The following is a 17,863-nucleotide window of genomic DNA, read 5'->3' as shown; positions in this document are numbered from 1 at the left end:
AGAGTGAGAAATAAAACAGTCTTAAAAACACCTTCCCCCCACCCCTTCTTCCACATTCTCCCTCCTCCCCGCCAGCGGTGCAGGGGGACGGGAATGGAGGTCACAATCAGTTGTTGTTTCTGCCACTGCTCAGGGAGAGGAACTGGAGCCCTTCCCCTGCCCCCGTGGGGTCCCTCCCACGGGAGACAGTCCTGGATGGATCTCTCCAGCGTGAGTCCATCCCTCGGGCAGCAGCTCTTCCCAACCTGCTGTCCCGTGGGTCACTCCTCCATGGGGTCAGTCCTTCACGGATGAGCTGTACCGGTGTGGGTTCCCCACAGGGGCCACAAGTCCTACCCACAGCTCCGGCACCTGGAGTACTCCTCCCTCTCCTTCTGCACTGACCTTGGTGTCTACATTGTTATTCCCATGTTCCCACTCCGCTCTTCCCTGGCTGGAATTTTTTTCTGCACCACAACCTTATGTTCTTAAATATGATATCGCAGGGGTGTTACTTTTACTCCTGGTTGGCTCGGCCTTGGCCAGCGGCAGGAATTCTGTCCTGGAGCCAGCTGGCATTTGCTTCTCAGAACAGGAGAAGCTTCTGGCAGCTTCTAACAGAAGCCACCCCTGTAGCCCCCCCCACTACCAAAACCCAGCCACAGAAACCCACTACACTGGGGTATTTTGACTATTTTATTACATGCCAGATTTCCACCTCCAAGAAAGTAAGAGAGAAAGAAAGGGTTACTCAGAACTACTGAAGTGGGATCCCAGAATATGAAAAAAGTGATGACAGCAAATATTAAGAACTTAGAAAAAATGAATGAATGCATTTTTGAAAAAGATCTTGACATAGAAGAAATTTCATTTCTATACTAGCATGAGTGGGAAACTAGGCACAGTATGTGAAGTATTGGTCACACATGAGGTGCCGCTAACAGAACTTCAGAACCACTTTGTCTTTTTTTAGTTTTAATGTTATTTTTTATTTACAAGAACTGTAAGAGCTTCTGTCAGCAAGATCTTCAGCGATATTGAGATACACCCTAAGGCACTGCAGAACCTGCAGGTCAACAGGTCTTTTGGCTCAAATTAGTCCACAGCTGCCATAGTCCAGAGACCACATCCCAGAGTGCCCACACGTGGGCCCCAAGAGGCACAGGCACCAAAAGTACCTGTACTGTCCCCCCTGTGAATCACAGTCCTCACTGACACACCACCAAATCACCCATTTTCTATCAGAACCTCCGTTTTTTTCTGAATTTTGAAAAACTACTGCACTGGGCTAATCAAAATTCCTTCACTTCCTGGTACTTACAAAGGGTACACACAATCTTAGCTTTAATTTTTTTCCCCAATTCTTCCCACTCTATCACTTTTCTTTATCAAATACTTTGTGACATGGAAATTTCAAAAAATTTGATGAGTATCAAATTTTAGTCACTTTTCTGAAGTGAAAGTTTACTCTCTCTTGCAATCCTGGTCAACATTAGTATCAGCAAAAAGTAATTTTTCCTTAGATGCGTGAATGTACTTAAAATGTGAGGAACAGAGCTCCCAACTCAGCAGACAAACAATGAAGATCTGTGTATTAGTTGTGGGGATTTTAATAACACGACTTAACTCTCTCCATTCCAGCATGCAGTAAAGTCAAACAATTGCAGTGAGATTACCGAGGACTCGAGCAGGGACAACAATGACACAGACATCAGTCCCAGGTGCACAGCCCAGAGGCAGCAGTGGCTGGGCCCATTCCAGTGCTGGGGGCACACTCACTGCAGCTCAGAGCCCCACAGACCAGAGGATGACCAGAGGGTGAAGACGAGTGAAGATCTGTGATGTTTTGGAAAACTGTGTAGGGAATAGAGAGAAAACGTGATCATCAGCACAATCTGCCCTGCTCTCTACTCAGAGGTGGGGAAAGCTCCAGGCTCCTGTGGACCACGACAAGTTAAAACTGCAACAGCAATATACGCTCCTAAGCTTCTGTCTCATTTAAAATGCAACTTGAAGCACTGAGACCTGTTTGTCGAAACTAACCCCAGTTCATTGTTGGAAGAAACCATTTTTTAAGCTGCTTTATCAATTTTCACTACTGCAGAGACACACAGCAGCAGCTAAATGTTGCAGCAGAAGCCACCGTGTCACTAACACAGTTAAGATAAGCTTTGGAGGTATTCATGTCACAGGCAGGAGCCTATACTGAGCCTCTCCAGAGTATCAGAGCCAACAGTAAAAGCCTACCTTCAAATCTCAAATGGATTCTACACAGGCAAAGGTGAAATGGAGCAATTCAGTTTCTTTTAGCTTCCTCTCTTTAAATAAATCTTTCGCTGGAATGAATTCAATTCCTTGAAGCATCTCAAATGTTCCTGTGGTCAGTTGCACTCCTATTATCGACTTTTCCTATTAACATTTACATTATCTGGATCTGATTCTTCAGTCTGGAAAAACGTAACTTTACTAGGCCATGGCAAGCATTTTGGCAGGATCTTTTCAGGAGAGGAAGGGGTAGGAGGGCGAGATCAAAGCTGCTCTTATCTCCTCATCGCCTCTCTGCAAAGAGATACTGCCACTTTCAGTGTGTCAAAGCTGACTCAAATGTCAGGAATCAGTGAACCACAAAGTGGAAATACCAGTACTTTCATTCCACTTCCAAGAGAAGACAAAAGGTTACACTATAGCTATTTCTGGCATTAAAGAGAAACTTCTAACCATGCTAGTCATAAAAAAAAAGAAGAGATGGCCTTTCATTTTAACTCCTAGCAGATCCATCTTTGACAATGCCAGCACTGAAGCTGGTAAGATTTAGCACCTCTAGTTTTAAAAGAAAGGTTTATTCCAGGCTTGGAGTCGTAAGCAGGTTAAAGCAAGCTAAATTAGCAGGCTTGTAAAGAAAGATATCATCTACCACCAACCCACACTATGTGCGATTTTAACATGTGCTTTTAGCCCTGAATTTTGGAAAGTATCGTATTTACAATGATTCGTGAAAGAAGAAAGTAGAACTAACCTGGCATAGAGTGGTAAAATACTCCCTCTGATGACTCAAAACCAGCATTAATTCTCTGATCTTTGAGAAGTGTTGACTCAAATCACTGAGACTACAAGACAGATCAAATGAAGTTTTCATTTGGCTCAGCAAAATCACAATGCCATTCCCACTGACTGAGTACTCTGGCTACTGGGCATATAAAAGCCTTCCACCGATACCTGGCATCAGATGAGTTACAGTTTAACGAAAACCATACTTGGTCCCAAAATGGGGAAAAGTCTACTAAAATCCACCCCACTGATAACCATCTCCACACTGCAACCCAGACCTCTAACAGGTCTGCCCAACGCAGTGCACCTTAACCTCTCTCTGCTGCCATTCAATCTCAGACTCTAAGGAAGTACCACGTCTCCTATGTGATGGTTCCCTCCATGTTGTTGAGAATGATACCTGAAAACCTCCATGGTCTGAAGACCACTGTCATTGCAAAAGTCTGCCTGCAGGCTGCAGAACCTGATAGCTCTTTGCACCACTACTGCTTAAAACGTGACACAAATCAGGCAGGACAGAAATTCTGACCAGAAGTTAACAGCCCTCACTAACAGTTTATGCTGCCCTACCACTTCCAAACTGGCTTTTGCAATTCACAATATGACAGCTTCATCCTGCTCTTCAGAAGAAAACTCTCCTTCAAGACAGCTAGTCCAGGGAGCTGTTAATTAAGTGAAACTCAAAAAATTATATTAGTATAAGAGTAATGGCCTTAATCTGGGGCTTATTTGTTTAAATGGATTTTTCTAATCAAGCAATAGCAAATTCATCCCTGCAGTGCTACAAACAAGATGTTCGGGTTGCCCATCAAACACTGCTTGCAGATATTCAGCCAGCACTTGCAGGAGGCTGGCAGGACCTATCAGTGAAAGACCATGTGTACCCTAAAGGGCAGGAACAGCGGCAGCCTGGCCCGCGTGCCTCAGGGACCCGCGCGAGAAGAGCCACGGGCACACCTGTCCTGTGGCACACGGACACACCTGTCCCACGGCACACCGGTACCTGTCCTGTGGCACACGGGTACCTGTCCTGTGGCACACGGACACACCTGTCCTGTGGCACACGGACACACCTGTCCTGTGGCACACAGACACACCTGTCCCGCGGCACACGGGTACCTGTCCTGTGGCACACGGACACGCCTGTCCTGTGGCACACGGGTACCTGTCCTGTGGCACATGGACACGCCTGTCCTGTGGCACACGGGTACCTGTCCTGTGGCACACGGACACGCCTGTCCTGTGGCACACGGGTACCTGTCCTGCGGCACACGGACACACCTGTCCTGTGGCACACGGACACACCTATCCCGTGGCACACGGACACGCCTGTCCTGTGGCACACGGACACACCTGTCCCGTGGCACACGGGTACCTGTCCTGCGGCACACAGGTACCTGTCCTGCAGCACAAAGACACACTGCCGGGCCTCTTCTCAAGTGCCAGGGAAGCAGACAGGCACAGCCACGACTCCCCATCCCCACAGAGCAACGCCATTTGGAATAGGAGCCACATTAGCTGTCCATCAACTGCTACCACACGGAGCTGTGAATTCCCTACTTTTTTCACTTTTTGGACTTCTGCCATAAAAATACTGATGGCCATCTATGGTCCTTTTCTTCTGTTAGGTCTAATCATGCGTTTTTAGAGAATACTCGAAAATTGCCCAAACACAGCACAGCTAAGCAGCCACACTCACAAATATGGTGCTCTTCAATATCCACCTCCATATCCAGCTGCACAGACAGTAATTTGGTATAAAGAAACTGGGCTTGATGATTTGCTTGCCAGTGGGAATCAAGTAGTCACGCATTTAAAACCTCAGCCAAAATCAGAATGTTTCCTCCCACATTCATGGCAGAATCCACATGAAATGTTCGACAAAATCTTTACCTAAAACAGCACAAAAAGGGAGCATATTTGTTTGAAATAAGGCTGAAATTTTCCTACCACTGAGAAGGTGCAGGCTTATAACCAGCCAAAACCAAGACCCAAGTTAATGCCTCCTTACAGAGCCATCGCTCAACTTGGGTGCCCCCCAGAACTCCCTGGCCACTTGCTGCAGAGCAACTTTGCAGCTGACTGGGCCCCCAGTATGGGTACATGGGTGGTTATACCACCTGCTACACTGGGTTGGTCTTCCCTAGGTGCAGGGCTTTGTGTTTCTCTTTGTTGAACTTCGTGAGGTTTCTGCCTGCTTATTTCTCAAGCCTATCCAAGTGCCTCTGAACGGCAGAACAATCATGAGGTCTATCACTTCTCATCTTGTATCACCTGCAAAATTCCTCACAGTGCACCTGGCCCCATGATTATTAGGCTATCAGTGAAGAGGTTAAACAGTACTGCACCCAGTACTTTTCCCACAAACTGAAATTGCACCGGAAGCATTTAAAGGACTTTGGTAAATCAGAACCAAAACTTCATCTTTCAACACAACAAACCAGCTGAAAACTAACTCCCACAGCAAAAGTGTGACCAGCACGGGAACTGTTCTGCAGAGCAGCAAGCAGCCACTGCTACAGTTTCCCATTCCCCAAGTCCCACTCCTTTACCTTAGGGTGCTCTGCAGCCCAAGCAGTCAAACTTGTCACAAGTATTCAATGTGAACTCATCGAGTTCTTTTGTTACAGTAAGGCTTACGTATCCTGTACATCTTCCTCAATGATTTAATGTATTTAAAGCATTTAATGTAAATCGACAGCCACCAGAGCTAGAGGCTACCCCAGCTGAAAGCCAACAGAGGGAAGGACCACAGCACCACATACTTTGGAGGGCCTGGCCCCCACCAACAAACCTTTTGCCTTACTAGTCAGTCAACCATCACTGGCCTGAATGAGATAAGTCCAGTCATAACAGATTCTGACCCAAAGTTGCTCTCTGTTAATTTCTCCCATTTAAACCATTATTCAGCCTCAGAAACATGCCAAGGATACTCTCTGCTCTTCACAGACAAGTGACACTACCCCTTACAACTGTGACCCACTAAAGCATGAACCACATGCTCAGCGGGCAGTGATTTACAAACATGGACACTATGGGTGTAGCATTTCCAGCAATCCCAGAAAAGGCCATAGTCTTTTTGCTCCAAACTAGTATAACTGGGGATCATGAAAAACACATTTATTTGCTATCAGGATAATCACCATGGTAACTGGCTTCCAGGAAAATAACAGCCAACAACTTCAGGACAAAGGCCACTATGAGACTTGTTAAGGACACCATCAGCTCACATAAACCCAAATGATAGTGAAATTTGCCAAACTTATCTCTGAAGAAACTGTACATAGACACCTGCAAACTCCCTGTCATAACTCATCGCACCAGCTGAATCATTGGCACTATCATCCATCTCAACACTGCAGTGACCTTTAATGTTCTTTGAAGTTTTTAGATACTCTATAGGGCAGTTTTAAGGCAATATTCTCTAATGTACACAATTTCATCTTTCGGATCATTTCTTATATCAAAAGAAAACTTGATCCTACACTCAAATTCCTTGTCACTCCACACATTAGTATTCACTTTTAGTTATATTAGTTTGAATAATGAAACTGCAACACTTAAGCTATGTTTTTCATGAAACTGAATGTTTTACAAAGGGAGGTCAACCTCCTCTTACAGTTAAGGAAATAAAGATTAGTACTCTGCTTCGGATATACCCTCAGGGAGACATGGAATCTATGCATTCTTACAGGTTTTCAGAGATCCTGCAGGGATTGTTCTATTTTAACAGAGGAGCAGCTTTTTTGGGAAATATGCACCAATTTTAATTGATGAGATTACAGAGATCATAACTTATTTATGTACAACTAAAAAAATGCGCCACAAAAAAATGGGTTACACAATCCATGTCCTTGGTACACCGTGTAAAGGACCACTAACGTGGCAACAGGCAGCTCAGCAAACCACTCCTGGTGTGTTTCTACAGTTTCCATGAAAGCAGCTCACAGGAAACAAACCCACTTCTCTCCCCAATGCTATTTTAGCACACTGCCACAGCCAAATAATACTGCCCAGGTACACTGAGAAACACATTTAAAGTGTGCTGCACCACGTTCTGCCCACTCGTAACAGAGAGTCTCACTAAACTGCCAGACCTTGGCTCCAGCTCTGCTTGCAGGGGAACGATGGAGGAATTCCTTCAGCACAGGTAAGGATTGATTCCCTTCCCAACTACAGCACTTCACTGCCTGTCACAGCCCATTCTGCCTTCCTGTTACAAGAACAACACCATCAGGCCGTTTTTAGCCAGACAAGGAGGTACGTAGATCTCTGTACCTTTCAGTATCGTCTCAGCCTGAATCACTGGAGCTTTTATCAATAAATCTTAGAAAAGTGTGTTTTCTGCTAAATGCATCCTGTACAGCAATGTGGCATGCTGAATGATTCAGTCAGGTAGCTACTTTCAGAATAATAATTTTCCTTTTTAAACAAAGCCCACTGTTGAATAATGTCTCTTCTGGAAGCCAGAGACATGCGTGTTTGGCTGCCTTTCACTGTAACCCCCCCATTAACTGACCAGACCACCACTGCCCTGGACTGTTGGCATCTCCATCATGGGAGGGATAACCATGTCCAAGTACTTTACAGCAGGAACAGACGTTATCAGTGCACACTGGCCTCTCCTAAACTCATTCAGAGGAAGTTAGCCAACTTCCTCATTCCAGGTTTAGAATTTGATATGTAAAGACAGACAAAAGCCTCCAGGCAAAATACAGCTGTGAAAGCTGGTGACTCTGTGCTTCTCAAACAGCCGAGGTTGTACCTGGGTGGGACAAACCTGCACAGTGACAAGGCAAAGCCCATCCAGCTCTGCTATTCTTGTACATCACAGGCACATTGTCCTATGAGACTGCTGCTTTCTGTCAGCAGATAGCACTGTGCTAGCAACTGTGCCCAGGAAGGCAAGCAAAACTTCCTTCTTTCTTAACCTTCCTTCCAGCTACTTCACAATTGGATGGAGGTACATTGTAACTTTATGTGAGCACTTTATCTAACTACACATGCACCTCCCAGTGCATTTCAATGGCTACTAAATGTCGGTCACAGGCTTTGAAGGAGAAAATGCCTGCAGAGCCTGATAGCATTTAGGAACTGAACAGACGAGCAGTAAAGGCTCAGGTCAAACAACCAAGCTTTTCTCAAGAGAATCTTTTGAATACTCCCACGGCAGGTTCAAACAAGGTCACTCTCCTTACAATGCCAGCTGGGTACTGTGGTGCTCCTATAGCCTCACTGTGCATATGTATATTCTATTACTAAAACCATGATAAGGGTGCACACCAATTTGAATCTAGAAAATGTACACCTAGAGCCCCCTTTGCCCTAATCAGATAGCCTTTCTTCTCACGTATTCTAAGTTATAGCAGCCATACATACCTCAAAATTGCTCAAGGTAGCTCGTCTCTTTGCATAGATACGCTCACAGTTGTAATCCAAATGTCTTCAAGAGAGGTCTAACTTTAAAAAAGTTTAGAAGTGTAAATTCCACAGGAAATCGGAAAGTTGGGGAGAGAAGGAGATACAATTTATCAGCTTCTACATTTGCAGACATCTGCAGTCGGTACTGTAGGTCATTTTCAGAGTAAATCTTGGCAACAAAGCTTCTTTGTAGAGGAGAAAGACCTGCCAAAATTAACAAGTATAGTAAGAAACACCATTAATACCTGATAAACAACAAAACAGCACACAGATTCAGTCCCCTTCAGAGCAAAGAATTAACTAATTTGAAATACTGTGTTTCTGCTAGCTTTGATGCATTTAAAATCAGAAGCAGCCTCTGAAGTTACTTCATATTCCAAGTACTTGAATCTAATAAATTATCTCAAGGACAGAAATTCTCTAAGCATTCAAATAATATTTGATCATGTCAGAGTATGCAATGCTACACCACAACAGGGAGTGCCTTGTTTCAGACAAACCACAGCTCACCAAATGCCTTGATGTTCACCACATATTTTCACGCAAGAGCAGTTGTGTGACCAGTGTCAGAGTAAAGAACTAAGCTGCTGTCCAAAACAAGGACTAACACAGAGCATGATGGAAGCCCCAACACAGTATGTACATAAGGTACGTACCTGGGGAGTTCCTGCACAGCGTAAATGTTCAGGAGTGTTGGCAAACTTCTGAACTTCTCTGGTTTGGATTAAGTTAATAAAATGTAAACTCTTCTGGGGCAGAGACCTTCTACTCTGTGTTTGCATTTCACATAGTATGTCAGATCTAGCTTCCAAATCAAAGCTGTTCAATGTTACTGTGATACAACTGGTTTTTACTCTTGGTACAACAGTAGGATTCTTCTTTATAAATAAAAAAGGTCAACTAGATCTGCATTATCATGAAATGATTCTGAAAGTATGAAGACATTTCATTTTGCAAAAAAGACTAACTCCACACAATTGCTTGTTTTTTTCTTTCCTTTTTCCTTAACATGCTTGGCTGGAGGAACAATTTTAAGAATTTGGAGCTTAAATTCAAACTTAAAGAATCAGCTCACTGTGCTGTGACAATATCCAGGGTCTCAACTGTTTAGGGGGGTTAAGAATTTTAAGGATTTAAACATAGCAGAATACTCAGTTTCTAGTAGTGCAGACATCACCTTCACATTCCAATTCATCACCCATCTTTGCTCTTCACAAAGATGCCAATTATCCATTAGGAAACATTGTGCTGAGTTCACAGACTTGCTGAGGGTGGAAAGGACCTCTGGATGTTACCTGGGCCACCCAAGGCTTGTTGCCTACAAACCACTTTAACAAGTCTCACTGCTGAGATTCTGCCCCAGAGAGGTAACACGACTCCAACCCTCATGGAGAGCACACAACCTTCCCCACAGCAACCAGCTCTCATCAGGCCTCAGGGGACAGGCAGAGGGAGAACCACTTGCCATGTTTCAGAGGTGAGGAGACTCAAGGTCTGTCAAGGGGAAGCCACTCTGCCAGCTCACCTGAGCAACAGCCTACACTTGGTGAATCCCTGTCCCAAAGCCCAGCTCTCGCCAGCAGACGACAGCTGTGGAACGGACTGAGAACACACCACACCAGAGAACTGCACTCCCCAGCAGGAGAGACTCCTCCCCCAGAGCTCTAAGCAAAAATTCCTAGAAACCCAGCCCGAGATGTTATCACGCCAGCTGTTTTTGAATGGTTCACAAACAATTCTCTGAAAGACCAGACAAGACACTAACACGAGGTTTGCCTGCCTGCAGTACAGCCCCAGCCAGGCACAAGCCAATCACCAAAGCAGAAGAGGAGCTGCCTTGCTAGATACAACCCATTTCCCACAGAAAGCATCTCTCTAAACACACAAAACCAAAACTTGTAGTCCTCCAATGATTTCTCTTTTGTATCTGAGTTAGATGCAGGTTTTAATTATTGGAACTTTAGCTATGATTAAGTAAGATGTGAGAGAGCCCAAACCATGACAACAGAATTGCTTAAAAAAACAAACTCAGCAACTTTTATGTGGTAGATGGATGCGGGGAAGCCTCAAAATTTAAAGAACTTGAAGTTGCAATTTCTTTCTAGTGCAAAATCCCCACAAAGCAGATCTTCCTCCATCTTCAGTTTGCTTCCATATTTTGGATCTTCCAGATCGCCTGGGTGGGTTTATCAGGTAGCTGAACTGGACACAGTGGATACGAAAGCTCCAATAAACTTGTCCATTTGATGCAGGAACCCTGTGAGGCTGTGAAGTTGCTGAGCAGCACAAGTCCTGCAAGTTGGAGAACCCCACTGTCCCCAGACAAGAGAGGGGAGAGTCCCCCAGCACCAAGACAGGAATAGTCCTCCCAGTGAGTACACTGGGCTTCCCCTGCCTCCAGACACTTCCAGATGGACAAAGAACCTACCCTAGGAGGAGGATTGTCCTGTGACCAAACATAGAGTCACCTGCCATGTGTTAACCTCGTGTAAGACAGAGCTGGCAGTGAGCAGCAGGAACAGCACTGCTCGCTCCCCAGGATCAGGAGAAGCCTGTGGCACTCGCTCAGGTCAAGGCATCACTACTTCAGTGGCCACACCTGTAGCCTGGATTGTTACTAAGGGCTTCCACCTTGCAGAAACACCTGATTTTAAGGTTTGTGGATGATGGACACTTTCTGATGCTAGTTACCTTCTGATGGCAGTTAATTACCCTCTTTCTCCTCTAGGCTTCCACTCAGATCTTATACCTTCAGTTCACACCTCTACACCTTCTGCTCACCAAGAAGCCTCCTTAAGTATCCTTACTGATAGAGTCCTGTTGTGAAAGCAATGCCTCCACCCGCAGTACAAGCTTCATACATCAGGTGCTTCTGTACCACTGGTGGCAGCAGCTGCACACACAGATCGCACACACAGCATCAACTCCAACTCTCTGACTTTTGGTACTTGGAATGCTCTGAAGTTGCTGCTTTACATCTTAAGTTCTTTACTTTAGGGGCCTGTTCCCGACAACCTGCTTTTAAACTGGCAAAATCTGAGCTCACCATGAAATAATTCTTGTCTTAACGATCTCATCAAAGACAGCCAAAGCGGGCAGGAATCGGTGAACACACGCCTCAGCCACCGCCGAACCAGCGCGGGGGCCGCGGTGGCGCCTCCCGAATCCACAGCACCGGCCATAGACGCGCGGGGCCGCCCCCGGAGGGGCCGGGGGATCGAAGGGACCAGGGGGATCGCGCAGGCCGCGGGGATGGCGGAAGGGGCCGGGGGACCGCTCGCCGCCGCCGGGCCGGGCAGTGCCTCCGCACAGGCCAGGCCAGGCCAGGCCAGGCCAGCGCGGCCCCGACGCTCACGCCGCCCGGGCCCTGCCCCCCGGGCCGCGACCCCGAACCGGCCGCAGGACTGGGACAGCGGTGGCGGGAGAGCGTGGCCGAGCGGCGGATCTGAGGGCGGGGGAGGCTCCCGCGACAGGCGCAGCCAGGGCCCGGCCCGGCGAGGTCCCCTCACCCCGTCCCGCGGACCCGGGTGCACCCCCGCCCCGCTCCCGGCCCCGCTCCCGCTCCATTCCCGCCTCCGGTGTGCCGGTCACTCACCGGCCGAGCGGCGGCCGCTCCATCCCCGCGCGCCGCCACCGCCCGGCCCGGCCGCGCGACGTCGCGCGTGGGGCGGGGCCGGGCGCGTGCGGCGGCGTCACCGCGGGGCGGGGCCTGCGGGGGCGTGGCCTGCGGGGGCATGGCCGCGCCCACAGCGCGTGCGCGCCGGGGCCGCGCAGTAGGTCCCTGTCCAGGTCCCGGTCCCGGTCCCCTTCCCATTCCCATCTCTGGGCCCAGCTCCCCTCCCGCCCCTCCGGGTCCTGCCCGCGGGGCGGCTCTCGGTCCCCGTGCTGCGGCACCGGCGGGCTGCTCGCACCTCCAGGAATGTTTTTTTCCCGACTCTCCTGTTTCGTCTCCCGCAGTCCCTTCCCGCCGGGCCCGGCCCCGCAGGCACAGCTGAGCCCCCTTGTGTGGCTGCTCGGCTTAAGCCCCGATACCCCAGCACTGGTGTGTCACTCCCACACTGGTGTGTCATCCTCACACAGCTCTGTCACAGCCCTGAAGAAAGGGCTCTCTCTGGTGGCGGCACCGCTGAGGGGCTCTGCGAAGGATTCAGCGGCGGCACTGAGTTGCAAACTGTGCCTTCCAGTTTGCCGTAGGGAATTGGCACCGGGGTTGTGGTACGGTGTGTGTTTCGGAAGCTCCTTGACCAGCTGCCTCTGCCTCCCACCCGCGTTTCTATGGAGCAGTGTCAGGTGTGTGCTCTGCAGAGACACCGCTCACCTCGTCTCAGACGGTGCATCAGCCATCAGGACGGTCCCTCTGTCGCAGCAGTATCACCTGAGGTGACATGCTTGGGTATTTTTAGAAGGCTGCACCCTTTCTGGAAGCTGGTTCAATGAGAAATTTGCCTTGATCTGTATTTGTCTGATGCAATTAATGCGTTGTTGGATCAAGGGTTGGACTTGATGATCTCAGAGATCTTTTCCAACCTGGTTGATTCTATGATTCTATGATTTGGCTGCAAAAAGTTGGAACTTACACAACTTGACTTTTATTTCAAACCAGTGCTCATTACTTCTTACATTTTTTCACATAAAGCTCAAGAATTAATTACAACAGCCAATGCCTTCCCAGCATCTTCTTGCTGGCAGTGTTGCTCACAGGCCAGGTGTAACACTCCAACCCTGGGAGCTGCTGGCTCGTGGGATTGGCTATGAGTTTTACTTTAATATATAAATATAAGATTCTTTGATACCTCGGGAGAGCATCAAGAAAATAAGCCACGGGCTTGTTCCCACAAAATTTCTTTAATAATTTAGGGGAATAAATAAGGGAATTTGGCCAAAGTTCAAAAGGACACCACACAAGCTAGACAAAAATGTTCCACTACAATACAGATTCAACATACATTATTAATCCACAACCCTTAAGTCAAAATCCAGTAAAGGAACAACACTTAAGGCAAAATTCAACGAATTCCACAACACTTAAATCAAGATCCAATCCCTCCAGCTCCAAATCACCCCAAGCATCAAGAAAGGAGCAGAGAGACAGAAGCAAAGGGATCAAGAAGAGTGAAGGAGAAAGGAGAGATGGATTATATAGCTGCCATAGAAGCCTTGTAGAAAACCAGCTCTCAAATTCAGTGGCAGGGCTGTGACATGAGGCAAACACATGCCCTTGGTTTTATTCTCTGGTCCCTATAGCAAACCCCCCAGGTGGGGCCTCTGACCCACTGTCCACTCTGGGGTTCCAGGTCAGGGTGAGGGGCAGTGTCTTCACTGTCCCTGCCAATCTGAGCTGGGTGAGGGGCTCCAGGAGTTGTGCTGTTATAGTTTTCTCAGGCTGTTTGTGACTGACAGCTACTCTGGGGCTTCCCCATGTAGGCTCTAGAGGCTGCCATAAGGCATACGATGCCACCCCACCTCTGTGAGATTAGACCCATCCCTTCCTCCACACACATACACCACTCCCCCCAAGTTGGTTCTGACCCAATAATAACTAATCTGGTGACTAACACCAGGTGCCAGAGCTTCTCTTCTCATATGTAGTCATCAGTCAGTGAGACTGGATGTAAATGCTGGCCACACGTCCTTAGGTGCAGCCTGGAAGCTCCATACTTCGATCTGTCCCCTGAAGGGCCGCCCTGCTCACACGGAGGTGACTAACACAGAATTTTGTGTGGGGAGAATTCAATATTTTTCTAGTAAGGGCAAAAAAATTTTCTTATTGTGAGCGTGGGGAGGCCCTGGCACAGGTTGCCCAGAGAAACTGTGGCTGTCCCATTCCTGGAAGTGTCCAAGGCCAGGTTGGACAGGGCTTGGAGCAACCTGGGCTAGTGGAAGGTGTCCCTGCCCATGGCAGGGGGTGGGACCGGATAATATTTCGGGTCCCTTCCAACCCAAATAATTTTGTGGTTCTATGAAGTTTGATTGCAGAAACATAGAATTTGCTGTAACCCTCTATTGAAATATGAGCATGAACACTTTGCCATCCTTATGGATTGAGATCTGAAGTTCTAGAAGATGTGCTCTCACTCTGTCGTCTCTCATATCACATGCCTGTCATGCATTAGTGCTACAGCAGATATGCAATGAAGTAATGCATACTGAAAGACAGGAGAATAATTTTAAAGCTGTTCAGGTTAAATAAGTTATCGCTCTCTGACAAATTCTAGTCATACTAGCAGTTGCCCAAGAGCAGGAATAAACTGTATACATTCGTTGAAAATAAGAATTACAGCAGAACATTAAACCTGCTCAAGAACACTGAGAACAATGGCAGCTGCTTTGGCCTATCTTTTAACCCTCATTGGTATGCTCTAACCAAAATGTCAGCAGGCAGAACAACATTCCTTTTGCTGTCACAGCAGGAATAACGCATGCTGAGCTGCAAAGCTCACCATTAAAAAAAGGAGGAAGAGGAAAAATGAGTCAGCCTGCAGAGCTTCTCTGAAAACAAGCCATCACCTGGGAGGTACAGAGAGCAGCACAGTGGTCAGGAGTTTGCTAAAAAGATCCTTGAATATTAAGCAAGATCAAGGTGATCTTTGAATATTAATCAGCTTTCTTGGGCCCCATTTCCCTTCAGGGCCAACACAACGGAGTCATTTTTATTAAAACTTCCAAATCCCAAAGAGCTAGAATGATTTAAGGGCCAAGAATCAGCAGGAAGTGCTTCAGTGGGACTCCATTCAGGCTATATCCAGAAGTCCAAGAGTAGTAACAGTGCTTTGCTTTGAAATTCTCCAGGTACATGTACGAATAACTCACAACCCCCCAGACCAGAGACTGTTGTAATGCAGCAGAGCTGGGCCATGTCTCTGTCCCAGGGAGCTGGCTGATATGTTTCAGCAGAGTTCAAATCAAGCTTCAAGTACCACTACATTTCTGTGTTTCCAACTGAGCTGAGTGTTGCATCCCACACCCATCAGTGAAACAGGCCAGTTACAGACTGCAGTGAGAGTGACACATGCCAAGCTCGAAGACTAGCAAGAGAGTAGGGCAGAGCTGCAACATCTGCCATATTCGGCACAGAGCAACGAGGTCCTTTCACTGCGCTGTGAGCAAACACACTTCCTACCAACCATCAGCCAGCACCTGGCTTCCAGAGGTCCTGGAGGCAGCAGATACCTTCAGCTTCAGCAAACATTTTCTCTGGGTACTTGGTGATTTTTGTTCCTTGTGGCTCCCAAAGTAAAGCACAACCTCCCAAGGAGCAGGGAAAACCCACCTCTCACTGTCAAACACCACTGGCTCTAACCTCTGTGTCAAAAGAGCAGGAAAGGGCAGCGATGCCAAAGTTGGTTCTGAATAGTTACTATGGCTTGAAATGTCCTTAAAAGGTACAATCCATCCAGTTCCAGCATAGCAGAGACACTTACTCCAGCCTGGGCTATCTCAGAGGAAGAGTATATCCCCAGCTGACTATTAAAGGGGCTGTAATTTGATTTTCTGGCTCCTCTGACTAAACTGCTGCAGCTTTGCTCTCTCGTGGTCCAGAAATCCTAGGGAGCCTTCAATGGAATTACAGCTTGTTATAACTTGAAGGATACACTTTATAGATAATGGTGTAATGCAATAATATAATGAAAAATGTACTCCCATTTGCAAAATGCTGTCTCCTGTAAGTGCTCCAATGCAGCCAAAGAAGTTAATAAAAGAAAAGCAATTAATGCAAATGTTAAAAAAAAATTTAGTCTTTTTTGTGTGGCATTTCTAAGCAAGTCAGCCTCATATCACTGCTCTTGAGCTAGATAAATACAATCAACCCCCACTGCAGATGGAGGTGTTATATTAAAAACACCTTTCTGAAGTCTCCAAGTATAGAGAGCCTGAGGCTCAGAGGGCAGAGGCCCAGGCCAGCAAAATGCTCAGCATCAGCAGGGAACACACCTAGGCCCCACAGCTGATTCGCACAACACTTTGCTGTGTACACCTGCAGGCGTCCTTGTTCTGTGACTGGACTGCCGCGGATTCCCAGCACTCTGCAGAGCGCTAGAGTGAAACCCTGAACAGCTTTTCCCCTTGGTGAGGCACAGCGGCTGCAAGGAGTGCGAGCGTAAACCAAGTGCAATCTCCTTTTACCCAGCAGTGCCAGCTCCTCACAGCACCCGGGCTCCCTCGGTCTCACCTCACTGGCCCGTGCCCGGGCCCGCGCCGAGCCGCGGGCAGCCTGGGCTCCCGTGCACAGCAGCGCCCACCGGCCGATGGGCACCCACAGCGGGGGGGCACCTCCACGGCGAGTGGATACCCACACCTTGCACTGCGTGCGCCCCGGGAGGCGCCCGGCAATCGGAGCCAAGGGCAGACTCGTGTCCCACGCGTGTCGGCTCCGCGCCGGGGGCTGAACCCAGGGCAGGGCCGGGCAGGGACACCCGGGGCGGCACCGCCTGCACGCGGCACGGCCGGCAGGGGGCGCCAGCGCCCCGGCCCGGGGAGCGGAGCTGGGACCCGCCGGCGGCAGAGCCGGCCCTGAGGGCGGGGGGGGGGGACAGGGACCGGGGCGGCACTGGGACTGGGACCGGGAGCGGCACTGGGACTGGGACCGGGAGCGGCACTGGGACTGGGACCGGCACCGGCACTGGGACCGGGGCGGCACTGGGACTGGGACCGGCACCGGGACCGGCACTGGGACTGGGACCGGGACCGGGAGCGGCACTGGGACTGGGACCGGCACTGGGACCGGCACTGGGACCGGCACTGGGACCGGGAGCGGCACTGGGACCGGCACCGGGACCGGCACTGGGACTGGGACCGGGACCGGGAGCGGCACTGGGACTGGGACCGGCACTGGGACCGGCACTGGGACCGGCACTGGGACCGGGAGCGGCACTGGGACCGGCACCGGGACCGGCACTGGGACTGGGACCGGCACCGGGACCGGCACTGAGACCGGCACTGGGACTGGGACCGGGACCGGCACCGGGACCGGCACCGGGACTGGGACCGGCACCGGGACCGGCACTGGGACCGGGACTGGGACTGGGACCGGCACTGGGACTGGGACCGGGACCGGCACTGGGACTGGCACCGGCACTGGGACTGGCACCGGCACTGGGACCGGCATCGGTCTCTCTGTTGTAGAAGTGGGGCACACAGTACAGCTGCATCATAGCAGAGGTTTCAGGGCCCCATGCAGGCTGGATCTGCAGGTGGAATAAAACATAGCATGTCTCAGACCGGGTAACCAAGTGGTGTCCCCCTCTCAGAGAAAGGAGTGGGCAGGCACTGCTCCTGCTCCTGCTCCTGGAGTTCATACTGCCTCTCTAATGCAGTACAATTAATCAAATGTTAATATACCACTCATTAGTCTGAACCCTTGTAAACACCCAACAGCACTGCATCACTCAAAGTGACTGTGTGCATCCTTGGAAGG

At 49.0% G+C, this 17,863-nt stretch overlaps 2 protein-coding genes across 8 annotated transcripts in view; both read right to left on the bottom strand.

Moving 5' to 3' along the window:
* Positions 1-17,863, bottom strand: part of TMCC1 (transmembrane and coiled-coil domain family 1) — a 111,570-nt gene that overhangs the window by 66,358 nt on the left and 27,349 nt on the right. For 4 of the 7 annotated variants that reach the window (XM_051788859.1, XM_051788864.1, XM_051788868.1 and 1 more), the window contains exon 3: positions 8,407-8,652. Coding sequence is in view for 1 of the 7 variants with exons in the window: in XM_051788865.1 (XP_051644825.1) it covers positions 1,656-1,691 (36 nt within the window). In the remaining 6 variants the exon portion in view is untranslated. Of the gene's footprint in view, positions 1-1,655; positions 1,834-8,406; positions 8,653-11,494; positions 11,932-12,043; positions 12,173-17,863 lie in introns of those variants that run through there. The other 3 variants (XM_051788865.1, XM_051788860.1, XM_051788863.1) reach the window with 3 other exon arrangements.
* LOC127471516 (skin secretory protein xP2-like) lies at positions 12,936-17,610 on the bottom strand (the record flags this gene model as incomplete). The annotated part of the gene is made up of 3 exons (XM_051788473.1): positions 12,936-17,163; positions 17,219-17,343; positions 17,501-17,610. Coding segments are annotated over 3 exons (1,122 nt in total), but the record flags the coding sequence as incomplete, so codon positions are not given.

The sequence above is a fragment of the Manacus candei genome, unplaced genomic scaffold (assembly GCF_025592945.1).
Source record: "Manacus candei isolate 608988 ecotype Guabito, Panama unplaced genomic scaffold, ASM2559294v1 h1tg000025l, whole genome shotgun sequence".
Taxonomy (NCBI): Eukaryota; Metazoa; Chordata; class Aves; order Passeriformes; family Pipridae; genus Manacus; species Manacus candei.
Note: the sequence above shows the minus strand (reverse complement) of the source record. Positions and strands in the feature narration are given on the sequence as shown.